A 17,447-nucleotide genomic window follows, 5' to 3' on the forward strand; every position below is an offset into this window, starting at 1 on the left:
TTTACGCGGGGGTGCTTCCGTTCATCGATAGACTTTCCTACGAGACACGAGCGAATATACGTACGCCAATACCTACGATTCCTAGCCAAAGGAATGAAATAGCAATTGTTCTTCGAATCCTCTTCGGGTGGCTGTGCTCAAAGTGAATATGCGCATGTTTCGGCTAAAACCAATACTTGCTTTTGATAATGAAATAGCCGAGGACAGGCTGTCTCGGAAGTCAGTGCTTTCATGACATTCCAACTGGTTAACACTATCTTCTTCTTTTTCAGGAATTGGTATATCGATCAAGTGGAATATGATATATGTGCAAATATGTCAACATCACTGGAATCAGCATAAGATTTGGATTCCATCAACTTGAACCTCTCTATCTTTTTCTTCTGTTCTTTTAAGCTTCAATAGCTGGAATCTTTCCATTCGTAGTAGTTATGAGCTCCTGCTTAAGGTTCTGGGCTACGAATTCCTTCCTTGGTCCCTTCCTTCGCTAGCCCTATTCCTAAACCTATTCCTTGCATACGAGCGAGGCCCACGCAAATACTACGTACGATTCGTAGTCCTACGTACGATATTAAATAAAAACTACGATTGATTCCCACGAGCTAAAGGTCAATACGAGCGTTGCACTAGCGAAATCTAAAGGATTTGTATCCCCTCCTGCTTGTAGTATTGTATTGTCATCCGAGAAATTATCTAGTTGTAGGCGGAGACAAGCATCGGCTTCCGTTAAAAGAAAAGGTGGGTACGGTTTTCCTATCCTCGCCCTCGGCAAAGCAAAGCAGACAAGGGCCGAGAAGAGCACGGCAATGCGGAAGTCAACGAAGCGAAGTCCGGAAGTACGGTTCAATTTCCTACTGGAGGTAAGGCCCGGGACAAAGGTTTTGATAAGTCAATAGTAGTAGTTGTTGCTTTCTCGGCTATTCCAATAGAAATGATTGAAATTCTCGTATAGTAGTAGACGGCAGTAGATCCTACAACGGTAAGGTTTTCAACGGCAACTTCGATTGCGCCCCATCTCTACTTCGATAAAAAGGTTCTATCCTCGGATTCGCAATAGCGACAAAGAAAAAGGAAGGGGCGGGTCCGATTAGACGATCATCCTCATCCGAATCAGAATTATCTACTTGAACAGATTCAATGTGTTCATCATGGGAAATGAGATGTTGTTGTTTAGCAGGCTGATCCCTTTCTTCGATAAACTGCTCCTCGGATTCAACTGCTGCGTATATGACCTTAGTATCAGGCACTGCGAAATCCTCTACGGAAACAACGGTACTTCCGAATCCTAATCCAAAAAGGCACCTGCTCCTAAAGCAATTATCGTAAATAGAGGTACGGCCCCCCAGCGCTAAATCGGATTTATCGGAAGGATTGCTTGATCGAAAGGAAGGATTGGTTGGCAAAACAGCTTTAGCGATGACCAGGATTCGTACTATTCCTACGAAGCGAGGGACGAGCGAGGCCTAGGATTAGGAATTGGAATCCCCACATGCATAGAAGGGTACGGCCCTTTCCCCACAGTCACGGCACCTCGGCCGAAGACACCTATTCCCTTTCTTTCCAACAAGGGCACGGCTCAAATCAATTAAATAATACTATTCCTCGGCAAATCAATTATCCAGTTGTAGATACGGTACGGCTAAGCCAATTGATCTTCTCCTCGGCTCCACAGAAGAAGTCAGTAGTGAATCAAAGAACTCATGCATGTAATCAGTGACTAGGGATCGATCAATCGGATGCAACCGAGCCATACATCCAGAATTGGAAAAGGGATGATGCAAGAGCAGCGGAAGGTGACTTAGCAACATCTGTCATTTCCTATAGAAAGGAAGGAAAGGATCTCTCTTCTGTCTAGACGAAAGATCTCATTTTTGCTACCGCTCTCCCTCTTATGAGTCTCTGTCAGCCGTTGTTTAGTAGCTTTCAACGCGAGTTCAGTCATTCTCTTATATACTGAAAAGTACGAACTGACTTAAAGCACGAACATGAAGGAAAGGCAGAATTCTAAACATCTTGAATCGGATTCTCTCTTCTCAGAGAGCTTGAGAGTGAAATGAGTGGGCCGGCCAAAGAAGACCACTATGGAAGTGAAAGGGGAGGGCAAGAGCGGTTCGAAGGTCAATGAAATGGGTGAAGTTCCCCTGTCAAATAGGGACCGACCCATGTTCAATCACTGAAGTGTGGTTGAGTGAGATGATCCGCAACAAATGATTTGTCATTGTCTCTAAATCACTGAATGAATTCGTTTTTTATTTTTATATGAGAACTAGAGAGTTCACTAGCGCAGTCAAAGGAGTTGAATTTCTCGTGAACTTCTGCCGGTTGAATCAAATGTGTTTGTTCAGCTTATAGTACGCCTTCCTTCTTCTTTACTGAACCTATGGACTTCTTCCACTTAGCAGCTTCCGCACGAAGTCTTCCTCGGGAATGGTTGATCTTGGAATTTCATCGAGTCACGCGCGCTCCTGAAAAGGGGTCAGGAAAGGAAGAGAGCATTACGAATTGCCGATTTTTTTAGTTAGGTTTGAGTTAGGAGTTAGAGTTTTTCCCCGGAAGTGGCAGCTGTTTATTAAGTAGAGTCGGTTGCTGTTCTTGCTAGTGGCCAAGCCAGGAAAGCAAGGGGGAAGCTAATACACGGTGAACTGCTTTAGGAATTCATACCATACTAGTCAAAGGCTTAGCTTAATAGCCGAATTAGCCGAGACTACCCTGAAAAGTAAGCAAGGAGAAGAATGAATTACGTAGGATACTGGCTACTTGAAATCGGTCGTGAAAGATTGAAGCTTGCTTTGAAGGAAGAAAAGAGGGTGCTAGATTCTATGCCCTAGAAGCTCTTAGAAGAGAATATATGAAAAGAATAAGAATCTTTTCATTTTGGAATTGATAAGCGCAATAGCCATAGCCGTAGGGTCAATCCCCAGACCAGGCCATAACCATAAATGGCGATGAGAGAAAAGCTATTTCTTTCTGCCAGCCTACTTCCCAAGGGTGGGAAGAATCCTGTTCACGACAACGACTCCGCTCTTTGTTGAGTGGGTAATTTCCTTTTCTTTAAAAGAATAGATTCTAGATTACTAGTCTTAGCGGAAGAGGAGCTCCTAGCGATCCCCCGCTTTTTTACTTCTTTCTCTCTTTCCTTGGAAAGAACAGTTGTTTATTAAGGCCTAGCTTTTGCTTTTATAGAAAAGACTTTGAAAGTGGAAAATAGTAGGAAACTAAATCATGTGTTACTATCATGGAATTGCTTTGACTGAAGTTGGCCACATACATAGCTATGCCAATCTGCGTAGGGCTAGAAGTCATTTCCTCTAGCAAGAGAGGCCTCGTGCACAGTGATGTTGATTCTCCCCATTTGAGAATTCTTGTCAAATCAGAAAAGGAATGTTGTTATATACTTGTTCTGTCAAAAACGAGTTTCAATGAAACGTTTCAATCTTCCGAAACTAGGCTTTGCTGAGACAGAACATGTCCACCGTCTCAGAGATCGCGAACTCATATTATCTATACCATTTTGATTTGAGTAGAACGTTCTTATTTAAACATTAGCTCTTGTTGTATTGGAATTTGGCCTTAGGTGCTTCGGCTTAACGATAACAGCTTGACAGGAGAGGAGTGTTCCCTTCTGCTTTGCAAGTCTGCAGAGGAAAGACAATGCTCAATCAGAAAAGGAAAACATTTGATAGGGAAGTAGCAGATTGGATAGGAGAAAACTTGTGAAAGGAAGGAAAGGGCTTCGTAGTAAATAATTAGTGGATCTACATCCCAATCACTTATCATGACAGTTCGGTGTCATTTTGTTTGTCGTCATTTTCCAAACATTCGAGGTCTTAGTTGCAAGTATGAGAAATGTTGGTTTTGGTTAATAAAAATAAAACATTCAGGACTGGATATTATTTGACAAATAAGCCTTTACTTAATTCACGCTCTGCCCTCAAAGTAAAGTAAAGTGCCAATTTAAAAGCGAACAGCTAGAAGCTCCCGCATCAGAAGCTAGAATTGACGCCACGGCACAAGGCATCGCCTCCATGCTATGTGCACACGGCCCCGAAGTGGAATGGCTAATTTGCACAATCTGGGAAGCCCGGCCTTCTCCCTCTCAGTTCCTCCGCAATCGACTTACCAGAAATCGTCGTGGCAACTCCACTTCAACCCCCCACTCTTTCCCGGTGCCTATACTTAGCCCTTTGAAAAGTCTTCCAGTACCTCCCGCGTGGCAGCCCGTCAGAAGCATGCCTCATAAGAATCTTTGTGGCGACGGTCGAAGCCTCAGACGAACCTTCCCAATAGAGGCCTCCACAGAACACTCTAAAAAGTCAAAGGGGAGCATGTGGTCAACCACCAAGAATCTACCCGTGGCCGAGCTTCGTACCATGATCAATTCACTCTCTCTCGAATCTTCCGCTTCCATGGCGCTTCTAGATTGTTCTTTCTTGTGTTGACCGTCTCTGAAAAGCTCGGTATGGTTCACTACATTCCAGCACTCTTTAGGCGATAGGGTTCTTCTTTCTCTATTTGAGAAGGGGGATCTGTCTAACTCGCACTATGTTTAACCCATTGACTTCGAAGTGGTCCTACTCTCTTCTATCTCCGAATCCATTTGCGTCCAGCAGAATCGATCATCGTTCCCCCACGACCAAGACCCAATTCAATATCTTAATAGGAAGAATGTCTTGATCCGGAAATGATCGTATATCTATCATTTGTGTTGATCTGGAATCGAGATTGGAATGCCTTGCTCTGCCTAATCGTGAATAGTATATGCCTCATCCCGCTAGCCATATCTCTACCGTCTTATTGATCGAAAGCTATGGATACTTATTTCTTTTCTTGATGATTGAAAAGCTAGTTTGAATTCGTTGATCTGCCGATACCGGGCCCCATTTCACTGGCCTGCGAGCTTGTGTATTACTTTGCAAATGATAGTTAAGGGCCGCGTATCTCTTTTATTTACTTCTGTTGATGTCTCGAACTGCTTAGCGGTTAGTTAAGGATAGCCATGCTATTGTCCATTCCGTCTAGCCGCAATTGTCCAATTATAGTACAGTGTCAGTTAGGACTGGCCCGCATTGGGAATTCATAGCCAAATAGAGCAAAGCAATAGGCAAGATCAGGAAAAGCTTGATTCGTGGCATCTGACTAGGTAAAGTCTCGGGCGAGATATGCTTGAACTTATAACGTTGTCTCGGGTGTATAAGATTTCTTAGAGTCTTTGTATCCATACGTATGAGCACGAGCCTTTTTCCTCGTTTTGTAGTAAAAGAAATACGAGGATTTCCGTTTCTAGCTACTTTATCTTTGGGACGTGGGCACTCATCGTTCTGGTTATTCGTCGGGGTGGTCCGGTTAGACCAAAAGAAGCCATGGTAATAGTGGAAGAGGATAGTAAGCCTATGACTCCGCCGCTAACCGGGAGAGTGAGTAAGTAATTCCCTTGTATGTATGGAATAGTACCACCGTGTTGTAGGCAAAGCAGTCCGGTATATTTCATGAAAAGTAAGTTCGCGTGCCGCCTATAGTAAGAATGGAATTATAAGTCGTGAAAAGTCTTAATTAGAAGAAAACTTGACAAATGACGTGATAGAGTTACGTAAGTACCCCTATTTCTATCTCCTCGTGCCCTTTCTTGTAGTAGTTGGTCTACCTTCTAATCCCTTTTTTCAAGAGCTAGAGATTGGATTTCCAATCCCAGGTTTCCAGGCGGGAATAAAGGTATATTTCAAGCCCACGCTCTAACCAATCAGTAGTTCCCCAGGAGTAGGAGTCCTTGCTAAATCAGCAAATAGCTAGAGTAAGGGAAGAAAGGAGAGAACCTTTAAAAAAGAGGGAAAGAAAGAAGAGCGGAAACTAGAACTGGAATAAAGCAATTCACGAAGAGTACCTAAAGCCATATGTCTTCACCCTGCTTCTTTTTCTCCTTGTCTTTTGCTGAGCTAGGCCCTGAGTCTCTTGTGTGGGGAGTAGAGAGAGTTGCTTACTATACGAAAAGTCCACTAGTATGGATTGATCACTAGCCCTTACTATCAGTCACTGATTCAAGAACGAATACCGATACAACCCTTCAGTTAGGACGCTAAACAGTAATGGCTCATCATTCAGTAAAGTCGCAAAACAGCAATGTGCCCTCCTTCTAACTAGTAATAGCCTTGGGCCTTTTACAAGATCACAGTGGGAAGAGTCCCGGCCTATCTTCAGACCACGAGTGGCGGACTCTGTTATGAACCCTGAGATAATTGTCTAAATTAAGACATGGTGTCTCGCAATCTGTCTTTTCTAGCGTAAACGACTCATACTTATTTTCTTTCATATACTGTTTCTTTGAAAAAAGTAATAAAGATCTCGGAACATAAAGTGATCCATGTTAGGTTGCACGAATCGCATTTCAATAGTAAAGCGCGGGGTATCTTTTGGCCGAAAAACCACTTTTCTTTTTAACATCATTGAACATAGAAAAGAATTCTCAAGAAAGTTGCATCAAAGAAAGAGAACAACTAACCATAACCCACCATATTAAGGTATGGACGGTTATCCATTTAAAACCAAGAATTGAAACCATGACGTGCATGCCAACTTTGATGTGATGCCGGTGAGTTAGGAAATTAAGAGAAGATTACCAGATCTTGTGGACATTCCAGTTCAAGGTTAGTCTTTTCGTTCGTAACAAACAAGCTTTTTGTGCTCGTAACATTAGTAGTTACTCGCTCGGATTGAGCGCTAGCGCGAAAGCCGGTGCGCGTGCCGGCGCATCCTATTCTTGCTGTAGTTACTCACTGGGAGTCGAAATAGACGATAGGCAGTAAACTGGGCCGTGGACCTAGTATCTTATTTATTGTGTATGGCATATTATAAGGTAGGCATCTGGGGAGGATAAGTACCAGAATCGGACAGGTGAGTAGTTCATGGGTTTTGCGTAGGAAGTTGTTTACAAGCTAGGCATATTAGGCAAGTATATGATTTGAAGAAGCACAGGCCATAAAAAGTAGTTGGTAAGGTAGTAGACACGGAGTAGCAGAGAGAGAAAGACCGGAACTTGTCAAAAACAAGCAAGCGTCAGAATAGAGCCAGCAAGCTTGGAATGGAGATTCGCGGCAGGCAAGGCCATGTTGGTCAGTAGACAAGGAAACTATAGTAGGTCGAGTTCTTAGTTCAACATTGAAGTAGGCATTTTCACGTACGAAGCCTACGAAGCTAGTACTACGAGACGAGCGGTACCAAATCGCATAACCAAAGCAAAGCTACGGCTACGGATTCCTTTCAAAATCCAATAGCTGCTCCTTCCTTGCAAAAAGGAATTAAATACCCCAGGCAAATCCACTTCTCGTTTCGGGGTTGGCAAGTCCCTAGATTCTGTTCATATGCTTCCTATCCGGAACATCGATAGCGATGATATTCCTAGCGAGCGAAGGCAAAGAAGAATATGACGTACGAGGACTACGATTCGTAGATTTTCTAGTTGTATCCAAGCAATCCCTACCTTCTCTTCCTATTCCTAAGGCTTTAACTATAAGTTAGTTGTAAGGGGATATCGATCAGGCAGGGGCGGGCTATATGAAAAGGTTCGGAGCAAAGAGGCAGCTCTAAAGGAACTTAGTACCGAAGTGAGAGTAAGGAACGTTCAATAACTCAACTTGTTCGAGGGAGGTTGTCGGAATGTCTCTGGAATCCTTGCTAGATTCTTTCTAGTTTCCTAGGAGTGTAATCCGCGAATAACAATAAGGAAGGGTGGGAAGTAAAGGGTTTATGAGTCAAAGGAGGCAGAACATAAAGAAAATCTGCATCGTTGTTATCGGAACTACTATTCTTCTTCATCATATCCAAACCTTCCGAGCTTTCCATTTAAAGAAGGGCGCAGCAAAAGGCTAAATCTTGGAAGCATAGCAGGATATATGAAGACAGATCCCCTACCATTATTCGGCTAGCTAGGCTAACAGGCCGAATCCTAGTTCAAGGAGATATGGGCAAGATTCAGGGCGATGTGCCAAATAAGGTGATTGCCATGATAAGCAGATGGACATTAAAAATTAGGGAATCCTTATTTGTCCAGTTAGCGGTAAAAACCTTTGAGAAGGGTCCGTGAACCAGTCAGCAGATGACTATACCAGTAATGCAGTAGACTCAGTAAATGTCTGAGGAAGACGCACGCGCCTGGTAGCGCACCAGAATGAATTTACCCCAATTAGCCGCCTATTGGGAAAGATAATAGCAGGCTCAGTCCTAACTGGAGCGTATACGGGTATGGTTCAAGTCGAGCCAAGCCCTATATCAGTACTAAACAGAGTTAATTATACAGTCATCATACAGTTGTATGCTGTTCGGTGTGGACTGCGTGGTCTCAGAATGAACTGGATAATAGTAACATGGTTGTATCTAACGTGTCGGTGTGAATGGATTCAGATCTAAATTACTGAACCACAGAAACAGTAAATACAGAATGGATGCCCCAAACGCATAATTATTAATGGTACTTAAGACGCTAAAGGGAGACTTGAGTCATGAGTCTTGAATAGACCAACCAATCTCACGGTGTCACAAGTAAATTTCTTTTCTGGTATATATACTAAGCTCGAGGCTTTGATAATAAATAAAAAGTATCGTCAGAATCCATACTAAGATAGTATCCAGTAATCCAACTCTGGTACGAAACCTTGAACTACTTGACATGTGTAAGTTATCTCGGTATACGCAGAGGATGAGTGATGATTGAGGAAGATTCAGTACATGCTGCGATGTGTTTAGCGGAAACCCCTACTGGACAACGAGACTAGTAGAGTTGGACCGATAATCTTATAGAGAACAGCTCTATCACCATGAGAGTTCTATGGAGGAAAGAATGTCTTGTAAAGACCTATAATATTCTGATGGAATACCTAATGGGACGTGGATTAGACTGTTACTCCCCCACCAACAGAACGTAAAACGATCAGCTTAATTCATATCCTGAATTAACCTGAGATTCTGAATATAGACTTGCCGTAGAAAGAACTCTCAGAGTGTGCAGCCGGCCGGATAGGAGATGAGACTTGGGAAAAGTGCACCCTGCGGAGAAAGCGATAGAAAGAGTAATCAGCATGAAATCCAGTCTCCTTGCTCCTACTACCGTAGTTGATAAGAATGTTCTCGGTAGAGAGAAGGCGCGCAGCGAGGAGGGAATTCCTTTATTATTTTCAGAGAATCACCAAGGGAAAGTCGTTTCGGCCCTACCAATAGTGGGTCAAGGTGGGCTCGGGAAAACTACCATTGCGCGGATTGTTTACAATGAGAAGAGAGTAAAAGATCGTTTTTCTTTGGATGGATTTCTACAATGATTGCAGTATTGAAAAGATCACTATCGAATGTTTCTCTTCTTTTATAGAAACCACTTTGACTATCGGAAACCCGAGTTTTCTACAAAATCAACTCGTGGAGGTGGGAAGAAGGTCTTTCTTGTGCTTGATGTAGTCTCTTTGAAAGAAGCAGGCTGTATAAAATAAGCCAAAAAGAGTAGTCTTGAAAAAGTCCCAGGAGTATCCTTCTTCGTTGCTAAGCCAGTGACCAGAACTAGCCTTTAGGCAATCGAAAGGGAATGCTTCCGCTTAGTCACAGTCCTACCCTTTCTATACCTGCTGATTCCCTGGCTTCCTAGCCATAGTTTGATCTCGTGAAGAACCACTCTTCTTGGCTTCCATGCCTAATTTTCATAGCCTTTTCCTCTTCGGAGCTGCAACTATGTTAAGTGAAGGTCCTACTCTCGGAATTGTCACAACTCTAGTCCTCTAGTAATTTCGTTGATGAAAAAGAATGAGAACTCTTTCTCTTTTGCCATAAATCAACATAAATGTCCTTTTGGGCGGCCTGTCCCTGTCCGGTTGAGTGGTATGCTTTAGACCTACGGTATTCGTATTGAAGGTAGAGATTCAGTGGGTTTTTTAGATATATCAACCTCCATTCTTTCTTTTCTATGTGATTCCGGATGTTTGGCTGGCTCAATGCCCCTAATGATTGGCAAGCCCAGGAATTGGCTTTTTCACCGTAGGTGGCAATAGGCTTTGAAAGGTTAGATACATACCGCTCATCACGTACCTTCCTCGTACCTCGAGGGTAGGGATAAAGGTTCCCCATGGCTTTGTTGGCTTTGCCATCATAAAATGCTTAAAGGCTGCGGCGCTTTTCGTGTAGGTACACTTCGATGTCCAATATCGATTGACAGGGCCAAATCCCCGCTTTATCCCCACACAGTTCTTGCATTTCAGGGTGGTATTGGGCGAAGGGGAATAGCTAGCTTACGAAGGGATCCTACTTATTGACTTAGGGCGGACGAAGGGAGCACCACCCGAGATGGCTTTATTAAAAGCAATAGCTTCCAGTAGACTTCCTATCTCCAAAGAGGTAATATTCCCCATCTTCTGCATCCGTCAAGAAAGCAGCTTACTCTCATCATTCCTTTGCTTTCCATGCAAATGGTAAATGACATAGAAAAAGATGAATGTCTTCCTTGGCTTCATCTCGTGAAACTACAAGCTAGGATCCTTCCTTCACTCACACCCGCGTTGAATTGCTTGATCGGCCCGGGCAAGGAAATATACTCTATTTTCAGTTGATGCTGGTGGGCTAGAATAATACTAATAAGTAAGGGGCAGAGCGACTAACTTAAACACGTGTTTAGGTTGCGGCCCAAAGCTTAATATCCAGGGTGCCTAGGTTGAGCAGCTCGAGTGTAAGCGTAAAGCCACTCTACTAAAGGAGCGATTCAGCGAAGACATTTAAGGAAGCGTAGTGAAGTGATCCTTTGTCCCATAGGGTTCCGTCCCACCCAGTGGGAGCCCTGCCCTAGTACCAAGCTTGTTCATTTCCTATCCCCAGCCCATCCCATATACCTATTTCCCTAGGCCTAAAAATCCAATAAAAGAAAAGAAATCCACTCATGCCTATGTGGCCGGCCTATTCAAAGTTAAGCAAAGAGAGATGATAGTTCAGGAAGGAGAGCAGCTTCTCGAGAATCGGCGTATAGTTTATAGGTTAGTTACCTAGTAGAGTGAAGTTCCCACTACTGGTTATGTCATCAATCACCTTTCTTTGATGTTTACTCTGACTCTGAGTGGTTAGAAGATCAGCAGCTAACCTATTTTCATTTCTAACTTACCACCTGTATCTCCGGAAACGAAAACCGGAAATGACAATCCTTTCAACTGTCTGTACAAAATTACTTTGTACGAATGCACATCTCGGCCGTCGGGTAGCTGCTCACCATTTTAAAGTCTATATCCGTGGTTCCAGAAATGGAATTGCTATTCTCGATTCAGACAAGACACTGATTTGTTTACGAAACGCTCTTCATTTTATAGGATCTCTCATTCGTCAAAATGGCCGTTCCTTCTTTTTAAAGACTAATCATTTCTTTATATATTTGATAATGGAAAAAATGATATATTCGATAATGGAAAAAATGGGGAGCTGTATCAATGATTCTCAATGGAAGATCGGGGCTTTTTTGACCAATTCTTATGCTAATCCTAAGAAATTCCGTTCAAGAAAGAAGAAAATCCATTTTGGGTTGAACCAACAACCTGATTGTGTGGTTATTCCGAATCCAGATAGAAAGTCATCGGTCATACTGGAAGCTAATCGATCACAAATACCGATTGCATCCTTAGTTGATTCTACGATCCCATGGGAATCCAATAAAAGAATCACTTATCCCATCCCAGCAAATGATACTATACAGTTCATATATCTATTTCGTCATTCGATCACGAAAACAGTGATTCTTGAACGGCCAAGAATCACAGCAAGTGAAGCGGGTACTAGGTCCGGGGGCGGGAGGTACCTAGCCTCTGCCTCTGACCCAAAAGGGGGGAATAGGTTTAAAAATACCTTTTTCCTTTTTTATTTAAAATGTAAAATCCTCCTTTCCTGGGTCGTCGGCTATTTGGGAAAAAGGAGGAAAATCACTATTCTTTTTGTATTTTCCGTAGCTGTTGTAGGTCTCCTTCTTTGGCTTTTTCCGGGGGTCACGGAGCTCTTTCTGGAGCTACTCAAGGAGCTCTTTCCGAAGCTACTCAAGGACCTCTTGAATGTTGTCATGACATGGGTACTTTTTCTACTCCAGTCCCTCTTCGAGGGATTTCAGGAGGCCCGCAGAGCGACCCTGGGAGGAATGGATAAAGAAAGTCCCTCCTGCTCCGAGGGCGAAACAGCCCTTAAGGAGGAAGAGCCCACCGTCCTCCATATGGAGGACGAGGACTGGAACGCCCTCTCGCCCATACAAGAGATCCCCCCTTTCCACTCTCCGGAAAGGGGGGAGGTTGCCCCTAACAACCCGGTTCCAGCGGGACCTGCTGCTCCTGCTGCTCCACCGGCCCCAGCAGCTGCTCCTGCTGCTCCAGCGGGCAACCCCGATGGAGCAGCAGGAGCAGCTGCTGCTCCACCGGCCCCAGCAGCTGCTCCCGAGCAGCCTCTGAGTGCCAAAGACAGAATATTTTTCAACTTAACTCAATTGCATGGGTCCTTGAGCCCAGAGGAAGCTTTTTTTGGGTCCTTGAGCCCGGAGGAATTTCTAGACTTAACAAATGAGATTTATGAAAAAAAAGAGAGCATACTGGAAGAACTTAGACGTTTAACTGGCCCAGTTAATGGCCAAATACTTTGGCAAGATGATACCTCTGGAAATACAATCCGAAACCCGCAAAGCGGTAAAGAATATGATCCAAGTATGTTGAGTATGATTCTTGATAGTTTGCGGCAACATGGACGAAATAGTAAATATTATAAAAGATTCCTCAATGATAGGATTGATACCCTAAAAAAAAATGAATTAATTAATTTAGAACTTAATGATCCTTCAATGGAGGAATTGGATCCATTGAATCAAGTCAAGCTACTAACTAACTGACGTTAAATGGAGAAGGGAGGAGGATAACAGACGTTAAATGGAGAAGGGGGGAGGATAAAAAAAGAACTACGAAAGCAACCCTGATCTTTCTTCTATGAAGAAAGTACGTAGGCACTCCTCAGCGAGGACGCGGGTTTCAAAGTCGGTTCTACACATTCGAGAAGACACACCGGCTGGATCAGAATTCTATCGGTCGCGGAGTCGGCGGACGGCTCTGCTCCAACTTCATCGAGGTGAGACGCAATCTCCATGGCTCCATGTATTTTGCATGCTCTAGCGTATGTAGTGTTTCCTTCGTTAGTTTCATTCATTTCAGTTCGTTTCTAGTTGCTTGCTGTTTTTGGCTTGCCCCGTACCTTTATTTGCCTTGCATGGTTTGCCATTTTCATCCTGCTGTGAAACCAATGTATATAGCTTTCATTACTTGCTTGATAAAGCCTTAATAAATTGCTAGGTGGATAAGTGTATCGCTATGATTGGCTATAAGTCAAAGAATTCAAGTTACACTATGCTGGAAAACAAGCTAATATAAGAGAACCAGTAGCTTAATTGATATCTCAACGTATGAGTGATCTGTTATTGTAAAATGCTCATATAAAATAAATGCGGTTGAATTGTGATGGTGTCTGCCTACTTGTAGTTTGTATTTGCAGTTTAGATGATGTTTTATGATTCCTCAGTTCATTTGATTTCCTATTCAAGAAAGCAGTTGATCCCTTAGGGAACGCCGTCCTCGAGCCTTCACCGACACCCACTGAGAACTTCCAGCGCGAAGAACGCCCTCTCACAAATAATGAAGAGAGAAGGCTCGAGAAAGCTTTGCAACTTAAGCAAGAGATATCTGATCTATTGCAGAACATCGCAATAGATAATGGGGAGTCCTTCGCTAATGAAACCCCCTCCGATCTAACGGGGGCTGCCCTTAACTGGAAAGACTGCTTATGCCCTGAAAGGCTGAGCCGAATCAAAAGAAGCCTGGAATTCCACCAACAGAAATCTTCCTTTTATGGACGGGTAAGTAAGTGGGTCACATCCGAAAGGCGGATTCGGAGAGGGCCGCAATGAAGTGTGCCGAATTTCTAGAATTTCTTAGAGAAGAAAGTCGGCCTTAAGTGACCAACAAGTGTAACCGGATTTAAATTGGATTTTCATAAAATATCTTCAAATCTCATTCGTTTTCTAGTGTCTAACGAGGCAAAGAACTACATATGGTCTGATACTTACTTCCTTGAAAAGAGGAAGATAAGTTATGTAGGCAGTAGCCGTTTCAGAAATGTAGTGGTTGCTCGACCAAAGCCGGTCAAAGAATCGATTATAGATAGAATCCTTTTTTTAAGCAATACCGCTTCGTTATTGGTATGTTTATGTTATATAGTAAACGGATCAAAGGGATATCCTCTGGCATTAGAGAATATTCATCTTGACAAGAAATTATCTATATGTTAAGATATCTCTGACAAGGGCTATAGCTCAGTTCGGTAGAGCAACTCGCTTACACGTGCGCCAATGCTTTTCAAGGGAACTTATTATGCAATGGACATAATTGACCTTATTGCAAAATCAATGTCTTACTTCATGGATTCGAAAGAATAGGAGAACAGTAGCCTGACAAACAGTCGGTTCAGTCCGATTCAGGTGCCTAATCAAATAGAACCCCTATTGATTTGCTAGTTGATAAGGTAAATATCCAGCCCACTCAATGCTAGGCGTAATGAGGATAAGGGCCTCCAAAAAACTTCTTTTCGTTCTATGAACTTTAAGGTGTATGAAGTCTCATAGTAAACTCTTGCAGCGGAACGATAGAGACTCCATTTCACTTAGGTTGATTTCATTTAGGCCGGAGGCAGACCTAAGTCAAGGTAATCCTCCTTTGAAACACTGCCAGTATGAAGAATCAAAAATTGCAAATTAGCGGGTTCAAAGAAAGTTCAAACTGACCTGTCCCATCTCAACAAGTGCAATTTCTTTCAGGCTTATTCACTGAAATATTAGAAACCCTTTTTTCTTTCGCTTCGCTCTTCACTTACTTCATATCCAACTATTGATAGCCGGCCTAGTTTCAAAGGATACCCAGGGCGCTAAGCATGAATAGGAGTTTTGACAGTGAAAAACAGCAATCAGTATAAGAACAAAAACAAATAGTAGAAAGGAGTTAACTTGGGTATAGGTTTCTAGCTTGGGTGGGAGGACTCACTCACTAGGGAGGTAGCCGCAAAAATAGGAAACATAGGGAGTAGCTGCAATAGATAATAGGAAAGTAGGTGTAAGCAGCTACCCGATAGAAGTCTAACGAAAGTAGGAAAGAGTTTATTGAGTGACTTGAGGGTAACGAAACCACTATCTATATAGATAGGATTTCCTATGCATAAGATTTCAGAGTAGTACTTGAAGCTTAGCACTAGCATTGGCATTTAGTAGTAGTTCTGGCAATGAGTGACTACCTCTATATACCTTGCTCAGGGAAAGGAATAGGCATATTTCTAAAAAGGATAAGCTGGCAAGCACAGGTTTCTAAACAGGAGTTAGGTATGGGTTGTGTGATTTGAACGACCAAGTAACGGATACAAGACATAGGCCCACTATAAAAAGGAGTTCATTTTTGCGTAACGGTGCAGTACCGGTATATCCATATGGTTTAGGTCAAGTAGTTGGATAAGCTGGATAGGTCAACAAGTGAGTACGTTGAGGGAGCCGTAGTTGATTTGTTTTTTCGTTTTCACGGGCAGAGACAGGTATAGTTGTTTTTACAAGGGCTATTGTTTAGCCAATAGAGACATATTGAATAGGTCAATGCTAGGAATATGCAGTCACAGATAAGATAAGTAAAGAATAAGTGAGTATGTACGAGTCAACTCATAGGTTTAGTAGGGCTACTAGAAAGAGGAGCTTGGGACAGAGCTAGCAAGATATGAACCACGAGCAGAGGTTGTCCCTTGAAAGAAGCACCGACCGGTATAGGCATCTGGTTAGGTCAACAAGTTGTTGGTTGGCATTCAAGGTATGTGTAACGTTGAGAAACAGGTGCTAGGTATGAACGAGTAAGCTACTAAAAATAGGCGAGATATGGTTTCAATAGCCTAAGAGTGGCATTCATGGAAAGGGATTCACAGATAGGCATTCAGTGGGCATGGGAAAGTTCAGTTATGTATGCAAGAGACAGGTATGCACGGAATAGGGATAAGCGAGCACCGGGAGAGATATGGCAGTAATAGGACTAGGTTTAGAGAAATAGGCATATGTGAATAGGGCTACTAGATCATTAAAGTATAGGTTTTGGGTAAGCTCGCTCATATCGAAAGAAGAAATCGAAGGAAATGAAGCATAAGCTGACTAGGTAAAATCCTAGGCTGTTTCGATAGACAAAAGAAAATAGAAAAAAGTAGTGAGTGAAAATAAGTAAAAAAAATAAAAGACGACCCAGACGAAACAATTAGTGAAATCGTTCTATTTCCTCCATATCCTCAAACATATGCCTATCCCCGCACATGTTCTTACTCGCATATTGGACTTACGAAAGGTAAGCCTTATTCCCAGCTATTTAACTAAATAAAAAACTCTTCACAATGCTTAACGCCCATATGTTCATTCTTTCTTTGCTTCTCATGTTTCCATGCTCCTTTCTGGTGGCAGGAGGCAAAGAAGAGACATAATGGAGATAATGATGGTTCAAATCCAACCATTCCTTGGGCGTGGTTCGAGCGAGAATTCAATGATCAGTATTTAGATGTTATGTCTCGGGAAGCGCTTCGACAGCAATTCGTTAGCCTAAAACAAGGGAGTGGTACTGTTCAGGACTACAATATGAAATGCGACAACTTGATGAGGTATGCTCCCGACATTGTGGCAGATGACTTCCGCTTGCGACGGCAATATCTGGAAGGGCTTCATCCCAAATAATCGACCTTCCTGGTACAGTGAGACTAGTGGATCTGATGATGCGCTACGAGTGGAGTCATATGAGCCTAGCAAGGGTCAGCAAAGCTTTGTTCTCAATGTAAAGCCACGAGTTGATGGATCATCAATCAAGGCCAAGTCAGTCAATGAATTCCCCGCCATCAGCAAATCCAGCTAAGCCAAATTCTGGCGTTGTGAATTACGAGAAGGTTTGGTGTCGATATTGTCAAGGGGGACATCATGAGTCAACTTGCTACAGGAAGAATGTTGTTACAATTGTGGTGGGCTCGGTCATTTCGCTAGGGAGTGTCCCAAGCCAAATTCAAAACTCATGCTTGGAGACCGAACCAAACCGATGACACAGGGAGTAGTGGCGAGAGGTGGCGGTACACAACAGCCGAGAGGTCGTGGAGGTCCCATCTCTCAGCGGGACGTGAGATTTGGAGGCAGAGGAGGCGCGCGAGTCACAGTTCAGGCACATCACAGCGAGGCTGGGGGACCAATCGACAGACTAGATCAGACAGATGACACTACCGTGGCCACAGAACTGATAGCAGGTATCTTCAATATTTCTGGGTGCTTTGCTTACGTACTGATTGATACTGGATGCAGTCACTCAGTATCATCTAAAGCTTGGGTCAAAAGATGTGGGCTGGCGACAATAGAGAGTGGAAAAACAATGTTGATC

The 17,447-nt window shown here is 43.1% G+C and overlaps 1 protein-coding gene across 2 annotated transcripts; it reads left to right on the forward strand.

Moving 5' to 3' along the window:
• Positions 1 to 772: 772 nt before the first annotated feature.
• Positions 773 to 16,224, forward strand: LOC120693823. 2 transcript variants are annotated; one of them, XM_039977040.1, is made up of 2 exons: positions 773 to 12,317; positions 12,390 to 16,224. In XM_039977040.1, exons 1-2 carry the CDS (start codon positions 11,147 to 11,149, stop codon positions 12,863 to 12,865), a joined length of 1,647 nt encoding a protein of 548 aa, XP_039832974.1. In that variant the 5' UTR covers positions 773 to 11,146; the 3' UTR covers positions 12,866 to 16,224. The 2 variants fall into 2 exon arrangements, with proteins under 2 accessions (XP_039832974.1, XP_039832973.1); XM_039977039.1 differs by having other exon boundaries at positions 774 to 12,347; positions 12,420 to 16,224.
• Positions 16,225 to 17,447: the final 1,223 nt, after the last annotated feature.

This window comes from Panicum virgatum, unplaced genomic scaffold (genome assembly GCF_016808335.1).
Source record: "Panicum virgatum strain AP13 unplaced genomic scaffold, P.virgatum_v5 scaffold_183, whole genome shotgun sequence".
Lineage (NCBI taxonomy): Eukaryota > Viridiplantae > Streptophyta > Magnoliopsida > Poales > Poaceae > Panicum > Panicum virgatum.